The sequence below is a fragment of the Equus quagga genome, unplaced genomic scaffold, assembly GCF_021613505.1.
Source record: "Equus quagga isolate Etosha38 unplaced genomic scaffold, UCLA_HA_Equagga_1.0 HiC_scaffold_11017_RagTag, whole genome shotgun sequence".
Classification (NCBI taxonomy): domain Eukaryota; kingdom Metazoa; phylum Chordata; class Mammalia; order Perissodactyla; family Equidae; genus Equus; species Equus quagga.
In genome coordinates this window covers 1,294-18,608 of record NW_025792139.1, presented here as the reverse complement: position 1 = coordinate 18,608, position 17,315 = coordinate 1,294, and the positions used below count along the sequence as shown (strand labels likewise).

At 47.5% G+C, this 17,315-nt stretch overlaps 1 protein-coding gene across 1 annotated transcript in view; it reads right to left on the bottom strand.

The window, feature by feature from the left end:
* Nucleotides 1-16,767, bottom strand: part of LOC124231886 (neuroblastoma breakpoint family member 6-like) — a 19,966-nt gene extending 3,199 nt beyond the window's left edge. The window contains exons 1-3 of the mRNA XM_046648899.1: nt 15,522-16,767; nt 13,190-13,426; nt 12,711-12,885 (exon numbers count right to left, since the gene is read on the bottom strand). Coding sequence (XP_046504855.1) covers nt 12,711-12,885; nt 13,190-13,426; nt 15,522-15,624 — 515 coding nt within the window. The 5' untranslated portion in view covers nt 15,625-16,767. The remainder of the gene's footprint in view (nt 1-12,710; nt 12,886-13,189; nt 13,427-15,521) is intronic.
* Nucleotides 16,768-17,315: the final 548 nt, after the last annotated feature.

The window sequence follows — 17,315 nt, the reverse complement described above, 5'->3', positions numbered from 1 at the left end:
GGCTAATGCAGAGAATGACAGCTCATTGGGAACAGAGCTGCTGGAGCCAGCAACTGTTAGGGACACTTAAATGGTAACTGACCAATTGCTGGCTGCCGAGTGTGGAATAGTTGAGAGTTTAAAACTCCTGGGGGCCCAGACTTGGGGCTGAGTCCCCACACTTCTGTGAGTTTTATCTCCAGGTGCTTGAGCAGGTTCTTATGATGGAGATCAGAAAAACCCCCAAAGGACTGACACTAGCAACTTCCAGACCTGCTAGAAAGCTGCAGTTATCCAAACAGTGTGGAACTGGTGAAAACACAGAAAATAGGTCAATGGAACAAAATCAGAAATAGATCTACATAAATGCAGTCAATTAATGTTTGCAAAGGAGCAAAAGCAATTCAATGGAGAAAGTATAATGGTAGTCTCTTCCACAAATGATGCTGGAGCAACTGGACACCTACACTGAAAAAAAAAAGAATCCAGACAGAGACCTTCTTTCTTTCACAAGGTGGATTATAGTCCTAAACGTAAGGTGTAAAAACCACAAAAATTATAGAAGATAACATGGAAGGATATCTAGGTGACTTTGGGTTTGGTGATGACTTTTTTGATATAACGCTAAAAGCACAATCCATGAAAGAAAAAATTGATAAGTTGGACTTTATTAAAATTAAAAACTTTTGCTCTGTGAAAGACACTGTTAAGCTAATTAAAGGCAAGCCACAGACTGGGAGAAAATCTTTGCAAAACACATATCTGATGAAGGACTGGTATCCTAAACATACAAAGAACTCTTAAAACTCAACAATGAGATGGCTAACTTCCCCATTAAAAAATGGACAAAAGATCTAAAAAGACACTTCACCAAAAACGAAATACAGATAGCAAAGAAACCTCAGAAAGATGCATAAAATCATTTGTCATTAGGGAACTGCAAATTAAAACGACAGTGAGATCTCTCTCTATACCCATTAGAATGACTCAAATTCAAAGCACTGATAACACCAAATGTCGGCAAGGATGTGGATCAATAGGACTCTCATTCATTAGTGATGGGAACACAAAAATGGCACAGCCACTTTAGAAGACAGTTTGGCAGTTTCTTACAAAACTAAACATACTCTTTCATTTGATCCAACAATCACAGTCCTTGGTATTTCCCCAAATGAGATGAAAAGTTATGTTCCTACAAAAATCTGCAGATGAGTGCTTATAGCAGCTTTCTTCATAATTGTCAAAAAGTGGAAGGGACCGAGATGTCCTTCCTTAGGTGACTGGATAAACAAGCTGAGGTACATCTGTACAAGGGAATGGTGTTCAGCAATAAAAAGAAATGAGCCATCAAGCCGTAAATGACGTGGAGGAACCTTAAACACATAGTGTTGAGTGAACAAAGCCAGTCTGAAAAGTCTACACACTGTATGATGCCAACTGTAGGACATTCCGGAAAAGGCAAAATCACAGAGACAGTGGAAAGGTCTGTGGTTGCCGTGGGTTTGTGAGGAGGAGAGGAGGGGTGGACAAGGGAAGCGCCGGGACTGGTGAGCAGTGAGACTATTCTGTATGACACTGTGCTGGTGGATTCGTGACACGATGCATCTGTCAAACCCCATAGAACTGTGTGACACAAAGAATGAACTCTAATGTAAACTATGGGCTTTAGTTAATAATAAAGTATCAACATTGGTTCATCAACTGTAACAAGGGTACCACAATAATGCAAGATGCCATCATAGTGGAAATTGTGTGAGGGAGAACGGGGGTATGTGAGAACTCTATACTATCTGCTCAATTTATCTGTCAACACAAAACTGTTCTAAACAGTAACGTCTATATAGTAAAGCTGCAGGGTAAAGAGCAACAGACAAAAATCAGTTGTGTTTCTAGACACTAACAATGAAATAGCAGAAAGCGAAATTAAGAATACAATCCCATTTACAATTGCAACAAAAAGAATAAAATAGCTAGGAATAAATTTAACCAAAAGGGTGAAAGACCTAGACAGTGAAAACTATAATACATTGTTCAAAGAAATCAAAGAAGACATAAAGAAATGCAAAGAAATTCCATGCTCATGGATTGGAAGAATTAACATAGTTATAGTATCCATACTTCCTGAAGCAATCCACAGATTCAATGCAATCCCTATCAAAGTCCCAATGACACTTTTTACAGAAATAGAACAAAGAATACCAAAATTTATAGAGAACAATGTAAAACCCTGAATAGCCAAAAGAATCTTGAGAAAAAAGAATGATGCTGAAGGTGTCCCATGCCCCGCTTTCAAAACATACTACAAAGATATAGTAATCAAAACAGCGTGATACTGACACAAAAGCAGCACACAGATCAATGGGACAGAACTGAGATCCCAGAAATAAACCTGCACATCTATGGACAGCTACTTTTCAATAAGAGAGCCAAGAAAACACAATGGAGAAAGGAAAGTCTCTTCAATGAATGGTGTTGGGAGAACTGAACAGCCACATGCAAAAGAATGAAAGCAGACCATTATCTTACACCATGCACAAAAATTAACACAAAATGGATTAAAGGCTTGAATGTAAGACCTGAAGCCATAAAACTTCTAGAAGAAAACCTAGGCAGTACACTCTTTGACATCAAACTTAGCAGTATCTTTTTGAATAGCGTGTCTGACCAAGCAAGGGAAACAAAAGAAAAAATGAACAAATGGGACCAAACTAAAAAACTTCTGCACAGCAAAGGAAACCATCAACAAAACAAACAGACAAACCACTAACTGGGAGAGGATATTTGCAAATCCTAGATCTCATATGAGGTTACTATCCAAACTATATAAAGAGCTCATACAGCTCAAACACAGAAAAACAAACAACGCAATTAAAAAGTGGGCAAAGGATCGGAACAGACATTTTTCTAAAGAAGAAACACAGACAGTCAAAAGGGCTTGACAAGATGTTCAACATTGCTAATTATTAAGGAAATGCAAATCAAAACTGCAATGAGATACCACCTCACACTCGTCAGAACGGCTGTAATTAACGACAAGAAATAACAAGTATTGGAGAGGATGTGGAACAAAGGGAACCCTCATGCACTGCTGGTGGGAATGTAAACTGGTGTAGCCACCATGAAAAAGCATGGAGGTTCCTAAAACAATTAAGAATAGAACTACCATATGATCCAGCCACTCCATTTCTTGGTATTTATCCAAAGAACATGAAAACACAAATGCAAAAAGATATTTATACCCCTATATTCATTGCAGCATTATTCACAATAGCCAAGACGTGGAAACAACCTAAGGGCCCATCAATGGATGAATGGGTAAAGATGTGGTATACATATACACAATGGAATACTACTCAGCTGTAAAAAATGATGCAATCTTGCCATTAGTGATAACATGGATGGAACCTGAGGGTATTATACTAAGCGAAATAAGTCAGACAAAGTCAAATACTGTATGATTACCAGAGGGGAGGAGGGAGAAAGGAGTAATAGGCCACATGTGTAGGGTGAAAGATGGTAGTTAGTCTTTGGGTGGTGAATATGATGTAGTGTACACTGAAATCGAAACATAATGATGTATATCTTAAATTATGCAATATTATAAACAGTTACCTCAATAAAAAATGTCTATTAATTAAAAAACAAAAGTAAGGATGCCACACCCACAAATCTACGTGTGGGTGGCATCCTGTAATGGTGTGGTTAATACTAGTGTTGAGTGGCACCAACCTGGAGTCTGAAGAGCTGGTGATTCGATGCTTGTGCCTTCAGCCACTGGCCCTGGTAGTTCCCCTGGAATCCAGATGTTTGGATCAGGCAGGTCAAGTTGGCTTCGGTGCCCCAAATGTTGCAGCGAGACCAATGGCATCTGATAAGGACCAGGAGAAAACACCGGGCAGAGCAGAACTCGGTGACTATTCAGGGCTGAGATCCGGCCGCTGCCCCACCTGCGCCCACGGAGCAAGGGAGAGCCAGGGCAGGAAGTGAGAGACAAAGGATGAGGTTGCTGCCTGAAAGGTAAAAGCACCACCTCTGAAGCCACCTCGCTTCAGGTGAGACCACAGCCTCTTGCGCCGAAGTCATCCATTTGCCATTCTTCCCTGCACTTCACCTGTCACGCTCACCTGGATTCCCCCCAGGCCCGGGGAAGGGGAAGACACACGTGGGAAGGACACCAGCGAGCTGTGCCGCCAAAGCGCTGTCGCCCTCTCCTGGCCTCCAGAGGACAGCTCCACGGGGCAGGGACTGGAGTTTGCTCACCATGCAGACCCTCGCCTGGAGGAGGGCCTGGCACCCAATACATGCTCAGTTAAGGAAGGCATTCGCCACAGGGTGCCGGGAGGGACCAAACGTTTCACTGTGGACTACGTGTTTTTAGTCTTAGAGGAACCCCGGGACAGGAGGATGGGAAAGGCTTTCCAAAGTGGCCGTTGTTTAAAACTTTAATGCTGGCAGCTGAATCATAGAAATGTTCCGATTGCATAAACATCTAGAGGGCACCACCTGCAACCGCACTGAGCTCCCACCCAGGACCCTGCAGGGCCTCAGTCTGGGGGATGCGGTGGGCGCGAGTGGGGGTGAACCCGGAAATTGAAGAGGAGAAAGAAGGTGAGGGAGGGAAAGTGACGGGGGAGAGAGAGAAACAGAGACAGTGATGCAGATACAGCCACTACGGAAAGAGCCCAGAAGAAAACGCTGTCACCTGGGTACACCCAACCACACCGCCGCAGGTCGTGGGTGGCGCTGTGCTCACGGCGCGAGGTGTAGGGGCTCTGGCAGCTTCCGTTCGAATCCCGAATCCCATTCACAGTAGAGGAGGGCTGTCTGTCTCAGATAGAAGCCGGCAATTCCGTGTGATTTTGCTCTTTGGACTGGGAGCTCTCCCTTGGGCAAGGCGGCTCTTGGCGCGCCACAGGAGGACGATTCAGCAGTCAGAGGCACTGAGACTCCGCCGGAGGTTCTCGTACCCGGGAGTCGGCAGCGCCCCCGGTCTGGAGACCAAGCTCCCAACACCGCCAGCAGGGCAGTTGGAGACAGTCTCTTGGTGAGCCCCTCTGTCCAAGCGGACCTTCTCCGTCTAAATGGGGCGCTAGGATGGGTTTTCTTTGGACCAGCCCTTGCAGCATCCTGGGCGAGGCGAATCCCAGCACGCCGTCCCTGCGGAGGCCACAAGGAGGCGCCGTGGTCTTTCCACCGGAAAGGCTGGCCGAGGACAAGGTCTCCCACTGGTTTCAATGTCCCTCAGAGGCTGCCTATTTAAATAGGGGTCACCCCAGGCACGGGTCACCTTGGATCAGCCCGTCCTCCCCAGGCCTCGAGGACTGGCTGTGGACGCTCCGCCACTCAGCTGGGGCCGCCTCACTCTGTCTTCCAGCAAGAATCCCCAGAGGGCTCTCACCAAGGAGACATGTATCCCTCATCGCCCTCTCAGTCTGTGGTGGTCTGTGGTGGCCCCTTCCTACCTTGGTTTGGACAGCGTGTGCGGTGGGGGCGCAGGGGCGGTGGATCAGGGAGGAGAGGGAAGAGGAGCAGAGGGAGGAGAGGAGAGGATGGAGAGAGTGAGGGAAAAATGGGTGGTGAGGAAGACAGCAAGGAAGGGCGGGCGAGGAATAGAAAGGGATGAGAAGGACGAGGAGGAGACGGAGGGGAGGGGGAAGGGGAGGGGGAGGGGGAGGAGGAGGAGAGGTACCATGGAGGAAGGAGAGGAGATGGAGGGAGCTGGAGAAAAGGGGTGGTGAGGGAGACAGCAAGGAAGACGCGGGGGGTGCGCGGGCGCCAAGAGGAGGAGGGAGAGGCACTTCTAGGAAGTCCCAGGTCGTGTTCTGGGGATCATCAGAGCTCCCAGGGCAGTGGGAAGAGGGCAACTGCAAAGAAAAGGAAAGGAACTTTTTCTTTCCTGCCAGATAATTTACCGCAGAGCAGGAAACTCTAGTGATCCAGGCAGAGCAGGTGGATTTCGGGGAAGCCTAAAAGCCCTTCCCTGTCGCTATGATGGATTTTATCTCGTTCCCCGACGTGCGAACCCAGAGAGACGGCAGAGAGCACGGGAGTCAGGGCGACCCCTCCGTCGCGGAGGAACCGCACTGGGGTCGGGGGGAGGGCGGCGCCCGGCGGCGCGGGTCCCGGGCGCGGGGCCTGGAAAGGCCGTGCGCTCCCCGGGCGTCCGCTCGGTGCCTTCGCCGCGCGCACTCAGGACTCGGCCTCCAGCGACCCGAGGGCACATCTCAGCGGGACTGTCCCATCAGGCCGAGCCCCCGCCACTTTTCCTCCAGCGGCCCGCAGACAGAGGGTCCCCTGGAAAGCAAACTCGCGCCTTAGACGCGGAGGGAGGGGGACGCGGTGTCCCGCCCTGTGTCCCCCTCCCTCCTGCTTTCGGGAGAGGAAGGTTCCGTCTTGGGAAGGGAGCTCCGCGTGCCGCCGGCCGCTCTGGGTCCCCGCATCCCTTCTGCTTCTGCCGCCCTTTGCGCCTCCCAGCCATGTCCCGGCGCTCTTCCGCCTCTTCCTCAGGCGGCGGGGACGCAGGAGGCGGGTTCTCTCAGTGGCGCCGTCCACAGGGACAATGCTGGCATATCAGGGTGACCGGAGCCTGGGGTGCCCCTGCGGGCCTCGTGGGGCTCTGCCCAGCCGCTCAGCATCGGAGGCCTCTGCATCGCCATCAAGGGACCCAGCGACCGAGCCAGTGCCACCCCGTCGTCAGGGTTACCCCGGGGCTTCAGGGTAAAAGGCAGAAGCTGCGTCCACTACATCCTGGACCACGAGGAGTGTTCACAGGACTGATGGTCCGTTCGTGAGGACATTGTAGGTACAAGAACCTGTGATCGCGCTAACTGGGTCATTACTGACTGTGTCTTAGTTTTGGGGTGGACAGGTCGAGACCTGAATTGGAAGTACTGTAGTTTATTCAAATAGTCTATTTTATTCAGAATTTTAACATATTCTAGTCTAACTTGTTCAGATCTTCTGCAGAATTTCTAGCTCCTGAGTCTCCATTGGACACTAGGACTGCTGTTAGGCTGAGCTTTGAAACTGACTCTGGGAAATCTCATCCTTTCCTCCCAAACTCAGCCAGAGAGAGGAATCCTGGCTACAGACTCCAGCCTCTGTGGAGACCAGGAGTCCCTACTTCACCTCCACCCGGGCCGTGGAGGAGTTTGCAGATCTGAGTGTCAAGGCTAGACTATTTTGAATATACTTTGTTTGGTTAGGTATGAGTTGCAAACCATATAAAACCGAATTAAAGTTTTAACATTTGGCCTTTAGACATGGAAAACACAATGTAACAAATGAACCTAATTGTGCAAAAATGTTATAGAACAACCAAATGGATTAGAACTATTCCACGAGACTTTAAAACAATAATTTATCTATACCCCAGGACAGTAAGAAAACCAAAAGCTACTTTTCTCAATCGTGTTGCTAGTGGTGTTGCTGCTATCATCTTTATTCGTGTGTCTGTATAATGTGGGAAAAGCAAACGTTGTGGGATATTCTAATTCTACTACTCCCTGTGTCCTTAACGCACAATGCTTGGTGTTAGAGGAGGAGATTTAGATGAAAAACAAACGTTCAGTAAAAGCCCTGTGGTTCTCAATTCGAATTGGCAGTGTTTGCGAATCTATTTGAAGCAACTGGTATGAATTAAAGGTCCTCCTGGAAGAAAATAGGACCTCAGAATCAGAACACGCCACGCCTATCCCCTCAGACCTTATGTCCGTTAGAATCGCCCCAAAGAGAGAGACCCAGACCTGAGAAATCAACTTAGCCACTCAAAGCACCCAACCTTCCTACATAGAACTTTGGTTTCTCGTTCAGGGAAACTTAGGCATGTTGACATGCAAATCACACAGCAGACATGTGTTCCAAGGTGACAGAAGAGAAGAACAGAAATAGAGAGTCAAAAATTTCAGCTCATGAAAGGATTTCTCTCCAGATCAATCACACAGCATAGGAAAACTCTAAAATGACATACAATGAATCTGAGTTAAACGTGCCCAACAAAGCATTTGTACACACAAACAAAACAAAACCACATAAGAAATACACAACTCAAAAGAGAAGTGGACAAGAAACAGAAAATGAGAAATTAGACTTGGCAGAAATTAGGGAAAAATGGGAGAAAAAGAAAATTCTCTGAAAAATAGGCTAAATGACAAGGTTCATAAGGGCCACATATTTGTCTAAAAATACTATAAGGGACACAGAATGAAGAAATGGAAGCATCAAACAGAAGAGAAATGAAGAAAAGATGCTGCAAAAGGATCAGAGAGAAAGTCTAGATCCCGGGGAGAAACAGAACTGGGGTGGTCAACGCTAAGACCTCGCCTCCTGGAACTGACAGATTTAAAGGAAAGGAAACAACTTCCTGCGAAGCTCCAGACCCCTCTCTGCTCCTCAAAGAAGCCAATTCACATACAATAGAGAGAAAATCAATCTACGTCTACACCTCAACAGAACAACAATGCGGGACAATACCCTATAAAAACTCAGTGACAGTCATCGTGGGCAAGTACTTCATAGTCACCCAGCTGTCCCTGTGTCAAGGCAGCAGAAAAGAGTGTGGCACATACAACGCTCAGGGAGTCCTGCTTCCATCTTGAGGAGTCTTTTCAGGATGAACTCCACCCAACAAGAGAGGACTGAGGAAATTGGGACTTTTGAACAGCTGGTCGTCATTGAATGTATTTAACTGTAGATCTAAAGCAGAAATCTGGAAGGGGCCAAGGGGAGAAAAACAGTGTGTCAATGGTATTCCTTTAACTGGGTTGAAATAATTCTATGAGAAGTGGCCAGGAAGGATGGAAGAAAAGAGAAAAACAGAACAAATGTCCTGGATGGTCACAGTGGTAAAAGTTTGCAGTTGAAAGATGTCATTTCAAACTCGTAAAGCAATTATTAGAAGTTTGACAAGTTAGTAAGGGACTAAGATATCAAAAACACTTAGTGAAATATACAGCACTAGCTACACAGTTCTTAAATATCAAACGAAACACACACACAGAAACATGGAAACAGAAAATAGTAAATACCATCTACTACAGGTGGGTAATACAGCCTAAAACGTATGGGAGACTGTAGGACGTAACTATGAAGAAGAGAGAAAAGAATGTTTATCTTAATTTATGTTTATATCCACCCAGTCAGTCACGATGATGCTGATTATAACACTGAATTTAAAAAATTCATGAGTCCACAGTGACAGTCAAAACAAAAATTTTAATAGCATAGAAGGGGAAGGAATGTTCTTTTTCATGGCACAATGCCAACAAATACAAGGCTATAGGTATGAACGGATTAGAAAACTTCCAATGTATAAATGCAAATATGTTAATCGACATACATCAGGGATCATTAAGGATGGTAAAATATTTAGAGAAAGATCTTTAGAAAAGAGGATGTTCACACACTCTCAAAGTACCGCTCACCAAATTACTTACTCATTATAGAAAGGAAAAAATGTGCCCTTACAATGAACAGATCTCGTAGGCCCCTCCATAACAACGTGACCCATGCTAGTACGGCAGTCACAGTGATGGACACACCGGACATTCTTAGTCTCCAGGTGGGCTCCACTAGGAAGCACCCAGCACTAACTACGTAGGGCTCTTGGCAAGAGGGTCGGCCTGAGTTAGTCATGAGGAAGTGGTCAGACCAGTACACAATGTAGACCATTGAACCAGACAACTGTCCTGACCTCTACAAACAAGGCAATGTCACCACCACCAAAAACAACAAAAGGTGAGGAGAGGTTTTTGGATCCAAAGGACTAAAGAAATCTTTTTAGTCGTTTAGCAGCCCAAAAGTCTCTTCTCCTTTTTGTTATCTTACTTGTGGTGACGTTGCCTTGTTTGTAGAGGTGAGGCCAGTTGTCTTGTGCAGTGGTCTAGATTCTGCACTTGTCTCAGGACTACCTCATGACTGAATTCAGGCTAAACGTTGTCACCATAGCACTGCATAGTTAGTGCTGTCTGTTCCTCGCACAGCCCAGCTGGTGGCACAGAACGCCCGGTCTGTCATGTTGTCTTTTGCCAGTTGCTCCTGATTCCGCTGATGTGCAGGACGGGAACTGAGAGCAGCAAGGGTTAAGGTCTCTCATAACCGTGTGTGGGTCTAGGCGGTGGTCTCCTCAGTGACTTAGCGCAGTTGGAGGCTGAAGGGCTGGGATTTTTCCCATCAAAGCAGGCTTTGCAGTAAAAACCTTGGAGAGTGCTTTGTGGTTGTGATGTTGATCTTCAGCATAGGATCCCTTCACTGTTCTGTTTGGGTTTTAAATTGATTTGCTGTTTCAGATTTTTTTCATCAAGTGAAAATGGTACTTTTTGTGATGCGGTTTCTTTCAAATCAGTAATATCTTTCCTTAGTTCCAGAGCTCTTGGTATCTGAGAGACAGAAAGAGAAAATAAAAATGAAATGTGAGTCTTTGCAGGTCCCAATGATAGCTGAGCCTGGAGGGATGGCTATGTGGCGACAGAGGCCAGCAGGACGCTGAGCTCCTGTTGAGGGGAGGAGCTGAAGGAGGAGCACAGGCCGCTGAAGGGGAAAGTGAGAGCCACAAGGTAGAAGAAACACCTCCCTGCACTTCCATCCAGGCTGTGGTGCAGCATCGAGGGACACCCTGTCCTCACCCCACCAGGAGCCTGGTGACATCCCAGCTCAGAGCGGCTGCAGAGCCTTAGCCAGAGCCCTACCAGCCTTTCCTCAGCAGCCACTTCACTCCTGAAGCCCCTCAGTCTGGAGCAAAGTGATGGCTTTCCCACCCCTCCCAGGGAGGGATGTGCTTAGCATCCACCCCCCACATTCAGAAACAGACTGCTGTCTGAACGGAACGAGAGGACCCTGGGCAGAAAAGCACACCCTCTTTAACTCCACGTCCCAGTGCTCTGAGGAGGAGGGGCACAATGCTTGAACTGGAACCCAGGCCTCAGGCCCTTTCCATAATTTGTGGAAGGTGAGAGGAAGGGCTCCGATCTGGAGGTGTCCACAGACACTGTTGCATCACTTTGGCTCAACGGGAAAAAAGGTTTTACAGAGAAATTCTTCTCCAAAGAGACTGAGGAAAGAACCAAAAAAGGAGAAACTCAAAATGGAATTAACAAAAAGAGAGCAGGGACGGTAACCATGGCCCCATGCATTTTCCTTCATTCTTTAGCGTTGATTCCACACAGGATGCACCTTAGGGCATTTCTAGGAATATTCTCAACATCTAGACCAAAAACTCCGAAGGGGAAGCATGAGGCACCTGGTTTGACTATGTTCTCTCCCACCCCACCCCTTTATTCCCCACAAAGCACTGCATAGGGCAAGATTCTCCTTTAGTCTTTTATGCCAGTGGAAAGAATGGCATAAGAAGCATAAACATGCAATCTTTTCCTGACTTTCAGCTGTTACTTACTATTACGTTCTCTTTACGGGAATGAGCACAAAGATTCTCTTTGGGGCTTTTACTTAACGACAAAAATTGATCAATACTAAAATTCTCAAACTGTAGTGCTGAACGCATGGGACTTGAAATCAATTGGATGGAATAGGAACTTCTAGTTTTATATGAAAAATATTAAAGAAAATACTAAATTTTATTATGTGTAATAAGGGAGGTATTGTTTTCTGTGCACTGGGTTTCAATGAAATGCTCGTTTCCTGTTTTATCTTGTCTTCAGAAAAGTTGGAGAAACTCTCCTCAAAGAAGGGAGGTCAGAAGTCTAATCCATTCATCTACCTCTTTTATCTTCTCACTTTTTTCCACGTTGTACAAATAGTGTTGTTGAGAGAGGCATACAAATCCCCTCAATGGCTGATGGATATTCAGGCTTTTTAATGAAGCAGCCACACATTCTGGGCATTTCTATTCTGAACCTGAGATCATCGTAGAGGAATGGTCCTTGTCATGTCTAGCTGCATGTTAGAATCCCTGGGGAGCGTTTGAAATCTACTGAAGCCCAAGCCCCACTCCTGACAATTTAAATGAGAATCGCCAGGTGGGAGGTCAAGGCACTGATCTTAATTAAATTTTCACCAGGTGCTTATTACAGGGCAGTGTTAATGCCAGCTCCAATGAGGCCCTGAGGTGAGGATGCTGAGTCCCTGGAAGCCCCATGCACATTAGCACAGGCCTGCACATGTGGGCCGAGGAGAAAGCTGGCTCCAGGCCAGTCCAGCACTCCCACCTGTGACCCAGGTTCTCATTTGGTTTTTGTCATCTGGGCTCTTTGTCCTCAGTTTTAACACTTCTTCTTCTTCTTCACATGGAGAGGTCCACGGTTAAGGGTTGTCCTAGGTCAGATTCCCAAAATGACTCAGGAGGAAGATCCATGTGTGAGTGATTCATTGAGAAGAAAGAGGCAGTGGGGTTGGGAAAGCTGGGAAGGGAAGGCAAAGAAATGAAGAAAGTGTGTGATTTCAGGCAAAGTGCCTTGTGTTCAGCGGCATCAGTGATGCTCTTGTGATGAGGAGGACCATGGGCTCAGGCTTCCCCGTGGCTAAGATGAAAGCAGAGAGGGAATATCAGGACAGCAGCGGCAGGAACACAGCAGAGTTCAGAGGGCAAACGAGATGGAGCTGGAAGGGCCTGGCAGGGTGGCAGCCCCCATGGAAAACAGAGGGAAGGCCAGACAGAGGTCGCATCAGCTGTTGGAGTGAACAAATGAGGAAGAGAAGAGACAGCGGGAGATTGAGCTAGAATCTTAGCTAGAGAGCCATGAGGCATAAGTGCATCTAAGAGCCACCGATGTGATTACCTCAGTACCCTCAGCTGAAGGCTGGGGAAATTGCATGTTATCCTCCACTTGTTGAAGAGCAGTTTTCTTTTGATAATCTTCTGTTTCTGGGCACTTAAGGCAGCTGAGCCCTCAAGAGCATCACCCTCCAGCTTGGGAGGTTTCTTTCCTCTGAGGGAAGCATCGAAACCCAGTCCTGAAAAATAAAACCACAGCCAACAGGATCCATTGTTATTCCTGATCGTACTGGGACTTAATCCTCCACCCAGGAGGGACATCAAAGAAGCAGAGTGGCCAGAACAAGAAAGGCCACTGAAAGTCCATGGGTGAGGTGAGGCCAATGGCAACACTTTCATATTTTCTCTTTCTTTGATTTTACTCACACTACCCAGTAGTGATGAGATTGCCAGGAGGTGTGGGAGAGGCCCATCACCTCCCCGCTCCCACCCTCTGATGACTAACAATGGACCAGAGCTTCGTATTCCCCTTTTCTCTCTCACCTTGGAAGAGCGGCCACTGATTTCTGAAGGGATCGTGGGCTCTAAAGCTCCAGGTGGTGGAGCAAAGGCCAAGCCTGGCTTTGCCATCACCACAGTCCAACTGGTCCAGCTGCAGCAGCAGATAACTGGTCACCTGGGTGCCTGGCTGCAGCTGTGTCTGTGAAGCTTGCAGCTCTGGCCTTTGGAAACTCCAGTTTGTCCTCAAAGGCCCTCGGTGACTGGCCTCCAGAGTGGGAGCTGAAAGGAGAAGAGGGCTCAGTGGGACCAATCCCAGCTTTCCTTTCCTCAGCCCTGGGAGCCCACCCATTTCTAATGTCCATGCCTGTCAGTGAGACCACCCAGCAACCCAAAGCAAAAAGGCAGACCTCATGTACATGAAGGAGCTGTCAGCTTCACGTGTGTCCCTGGGGATGCTGAGATGGCAGGTGACAGGATGCAGTGTCCCAGAAGTGAGAAACCCACTGAGTCCAGAGGACTTTGGATGGAAGGATGAAGTCATGCCTGTGAATCTGTTCTCATTAACTTAGTCCTATTGCTTAGAGAGAAGGTTCTAGAGAGGCCTTAGGACATGGGGGAGAAAGCGATGTTGACGTGTACCCACAGTATAAAAGAACAGGGAGAGAAGTACGGCCACAAGTCTTCAGGTCCGGTAGAAGACACATTTGGGAAACCGTAGAACAGGGACCGAGTTATCCGAAGTTTTGTAAAGTTCTGCGGCCTTTTGAGCAGCTTTGTCTGTAATTTTTGACTGCCCTCCACCCACCCACACATGTAAATATCTATAGCCACGCAGGGCACCGGCAGCTACAGGACATGTAGTAGAGGTCTGAGTCCCCGATTGGAAACTTAGGGACAGAGAAGTGCCACAGAGTCAGACTTTGTGGTTCTTCAGGGAGGTAAGAGAGCACTCAGTCCTGTGTCCCACACCCCTCGGTGGGGGCTGGGCAGTTCTCCCTAATGAACGTGTATATTTTGACTGTGAAATGAACACATACTCTCAGAAAGGGGGCTAACAAAGACTTCAAATAGCCTCAGGCCAGTCCAGGTCAGACTCAGGCGGGCTCCTGGCCCGCAGGGCCTGCTCTGCACTGCGAGGGCTCCCCTCTCTCCTGCCCTCTAGCCATCCTCATTCTCACCAAGGGTTCACTGTTCCATAGAAATGTCTCTGTGTGTCTGTTGCCATTTCGTCTTCCAGATCACAGACTCTCCTGACTCCTGTCCGTGCTCCATCCAGCCTCCCTCAAGGTGCGTTCCCTGGTTCCATGCTCTCTCACCAGCAAATGTCTCACCCGCCTTCTTACCCCAGATCCTGCCCCATCCTGTGCCTGCTCTGCTGGGGGAACTTCCTCTCCCCTCTCTGCTACACACTCTCAACTCTGCACCTCCTTTGCCCTCCCTCCTTCTCTCTTCTGGCCCCTCTTTCTTCTACAGCATCGCTTCCCACACCTCCCTTAGATAAATCCTCTGGAATCAGCCTGCCCTCCAGCCCCCACCCCAGCCCTGCACCACATGCCTCTTCTGGCTTCCAGGTCTTTTTCCACAAGGACTTCTCTCGGGCTGTACCCTGTACTGCCTGTAGCCCCTCTGCTGCCATACACACTGTTTACATGTTGTCATCAGCGAACCCCAACACAGGACGGGTCCGTGTAGAATTTAGGTGATCTCTTCACTTATCTCAGCCCATCTGCATGGGGCAATTTGTCCTTTCCTGCTGCATTTTGAACGATGGCCTGGCAAGGCCATGCCAGATCACACACATCTCACTTCTGACGTGTGTCTGAGCATTTCTCATCCTCCTCATGGGGACCGAGACCTGGCTGTCAGGGTAACCGAGACAGAGATGTGCAGCTTTACAACGGCGGCAGGACAACTCTAAGTGAGAGCAGAAAAGCCCCGAGGGCAGGGGCTGGTGAGACAGATCTCTCAGCCCTGGCTGATTTTCCATGGAGAGAGCTCCTCATGGAGCTGCAGCTCCCCTGGGAGGGCCTGGGTGAGCCGCTGGCTCTGCTCACAGGACGGAGTGCTCTGAGAGGGTAGGAGCTGGCAGATCGGCATGAGTGGAAACAGGAGTTCTTTGGATGAGTCTCCCAACTTTTCTGTTTAAGTTTAAAATTATTTGACATAGTTTGGAACAAAGCACAAGGAAGAGGGTGAGCACCATCCCCGCTTAGTCCCTGATGTTCCGACTGCTGAGAGCAGGAGACAGAGCCTGAGCAGGGGAGTCAGGCCAAACGGGGGCCACAGTCACACTGTGCACTGACTGGGGGTCTGGGGCTAGCAAAGTGACCTTGCTGAGCCTCAGTGCCCTCGGCTCCAACGTGAGATACCTCACCTATTGAGAGTGGCTCTGTGAGGACCGAATGGGTTATAGTGTCCACGGAGCTCACTTGCTGAGGGGCGTGGCACACAACAGACACAAAAGACCTGTGTGACATTTTCAGTCATGAATTGTTGTGATCCTCAGAAAGCCTTCGATTCTCTGCACCTCAGGAAGAACGGGAAACAGGAAAGAGGATGGTCCAGTGTGAAAAGGCACTTACTGACCTGAAAAGGTTGAAGGACAAATTCTTCATGGTCGATTTCACTATAAAATAGTCAGAGAGAGTCAGGAACACCACAGAGTTTCTGGCTCTTCCTACAAGATGATTTCATGAGTAAAGGCTCCTAACAATCCAACCGCCTCGCCCAGAAGAGAAGTCCGGAAGATCGCCTCCGGGAGAGGAGATGAAAACTGTGTTTGAATCTCCCTGCTTGAGGAAATGGCGGCCCCAGTGGGATCTTGCTCACCAGGGAGGACTTTTCTGGAGATAATGGATAGGGAAGCTTGTGTGCTTTGCTCATAAATTAGGCCAATACCCCCATCAGGTACACAGGCTGTTGATAGTTTACATGAGATGATACCGCCGAGACTAGACACGTGATTGAAACTACAACCTCCACACGGAATAAATCAATGGTGTTGCACAAAGGACGAAACCCATGGCCATTGGTGGAGGATGAAAAATCAGAATGAGAGCTTTGGCTTCATTGAAAACACAGAAACAGGCAGGATTTGGTGTTCAGGATCTCGTATCCAAATGCTTCAGAAGCGGGTTGGAACCCCCGGGGAAAAACTTTGAGCTTGGGAACCATGTGATACATGTTGCAAATATTGAGCAGACTGCAAACCTGTGTGGAAAGCCAGAGAGTTTGTACAAAACTACTCAGGAAATACAAGTAGCAACATCATTCCATGAGTATGAGAATTCTTAGGATGGAAAAGAGATGTTTTTCACAAATTCCTCCAGGTAACAAAATGATGGCTTAGACTTTGCCATTATCCCTCTATTTCCCCTCTTGAACCTGACTTGATAGGAACAGTCTGCAGTTGTGAGAAATGCCAGGTGACAGGAGTTGAGACTAGAAGAAGAAAATTATCTGACCACAGGATGCTTCTTAAAATTAACTTCAGGAGCACAACTCAAACTAGAAGGAGTCTACAGAACCCATTGGCAGGGATGCACCTCTCAGCCAATGAAGGGTGCTGGATTCAATGAACATAGACATTACCAGAAAACCTCAAGGAATTTGTGCCATTTACAGTGGGAGTACTCACCCTCTGCATACAGGGTTTGGAAGATTTTGTGTCTGTCAAATGACAATGAAGAATCACTGTAAGGTCTGTAGGAGGAGGACAGGTCATGTTCAATGGAACAACACACAAAATATTTATTCACAGCGTCCTTGGGGAATCCATTATCTTTCATATAGAGCAGATTGCTGCTGAGGGTGTTGGGGTACAGATGAGTGAAGATAAAAAAAAGGCATTAGGAAAGACAAAAACCAAGGGACGGTTTGGATGGGAAGGATGAGAGTGGGATCACCTAAAACAGAATTAAGGCACCCATGAAGACAGAAAAAGGAAACTTGCCCTGTCTAGGAAGAGAGTGTGGTTGGAAAGTGAACAGGAGAGAGAGGGAGATCATTAGAGAGAAAAAGAGAAAGAGGGAAAGACAAGTGGAACAAGGACCCAGCAGACATAGCTTAGAGGATGGAGGAAAAGAAAAGACTATGAGAAAGAGGGAAAAAATGTGATGAGAAAGAGGATTGAGTATACCAGGAGACGAGAGACATGAAAAACGTAAAC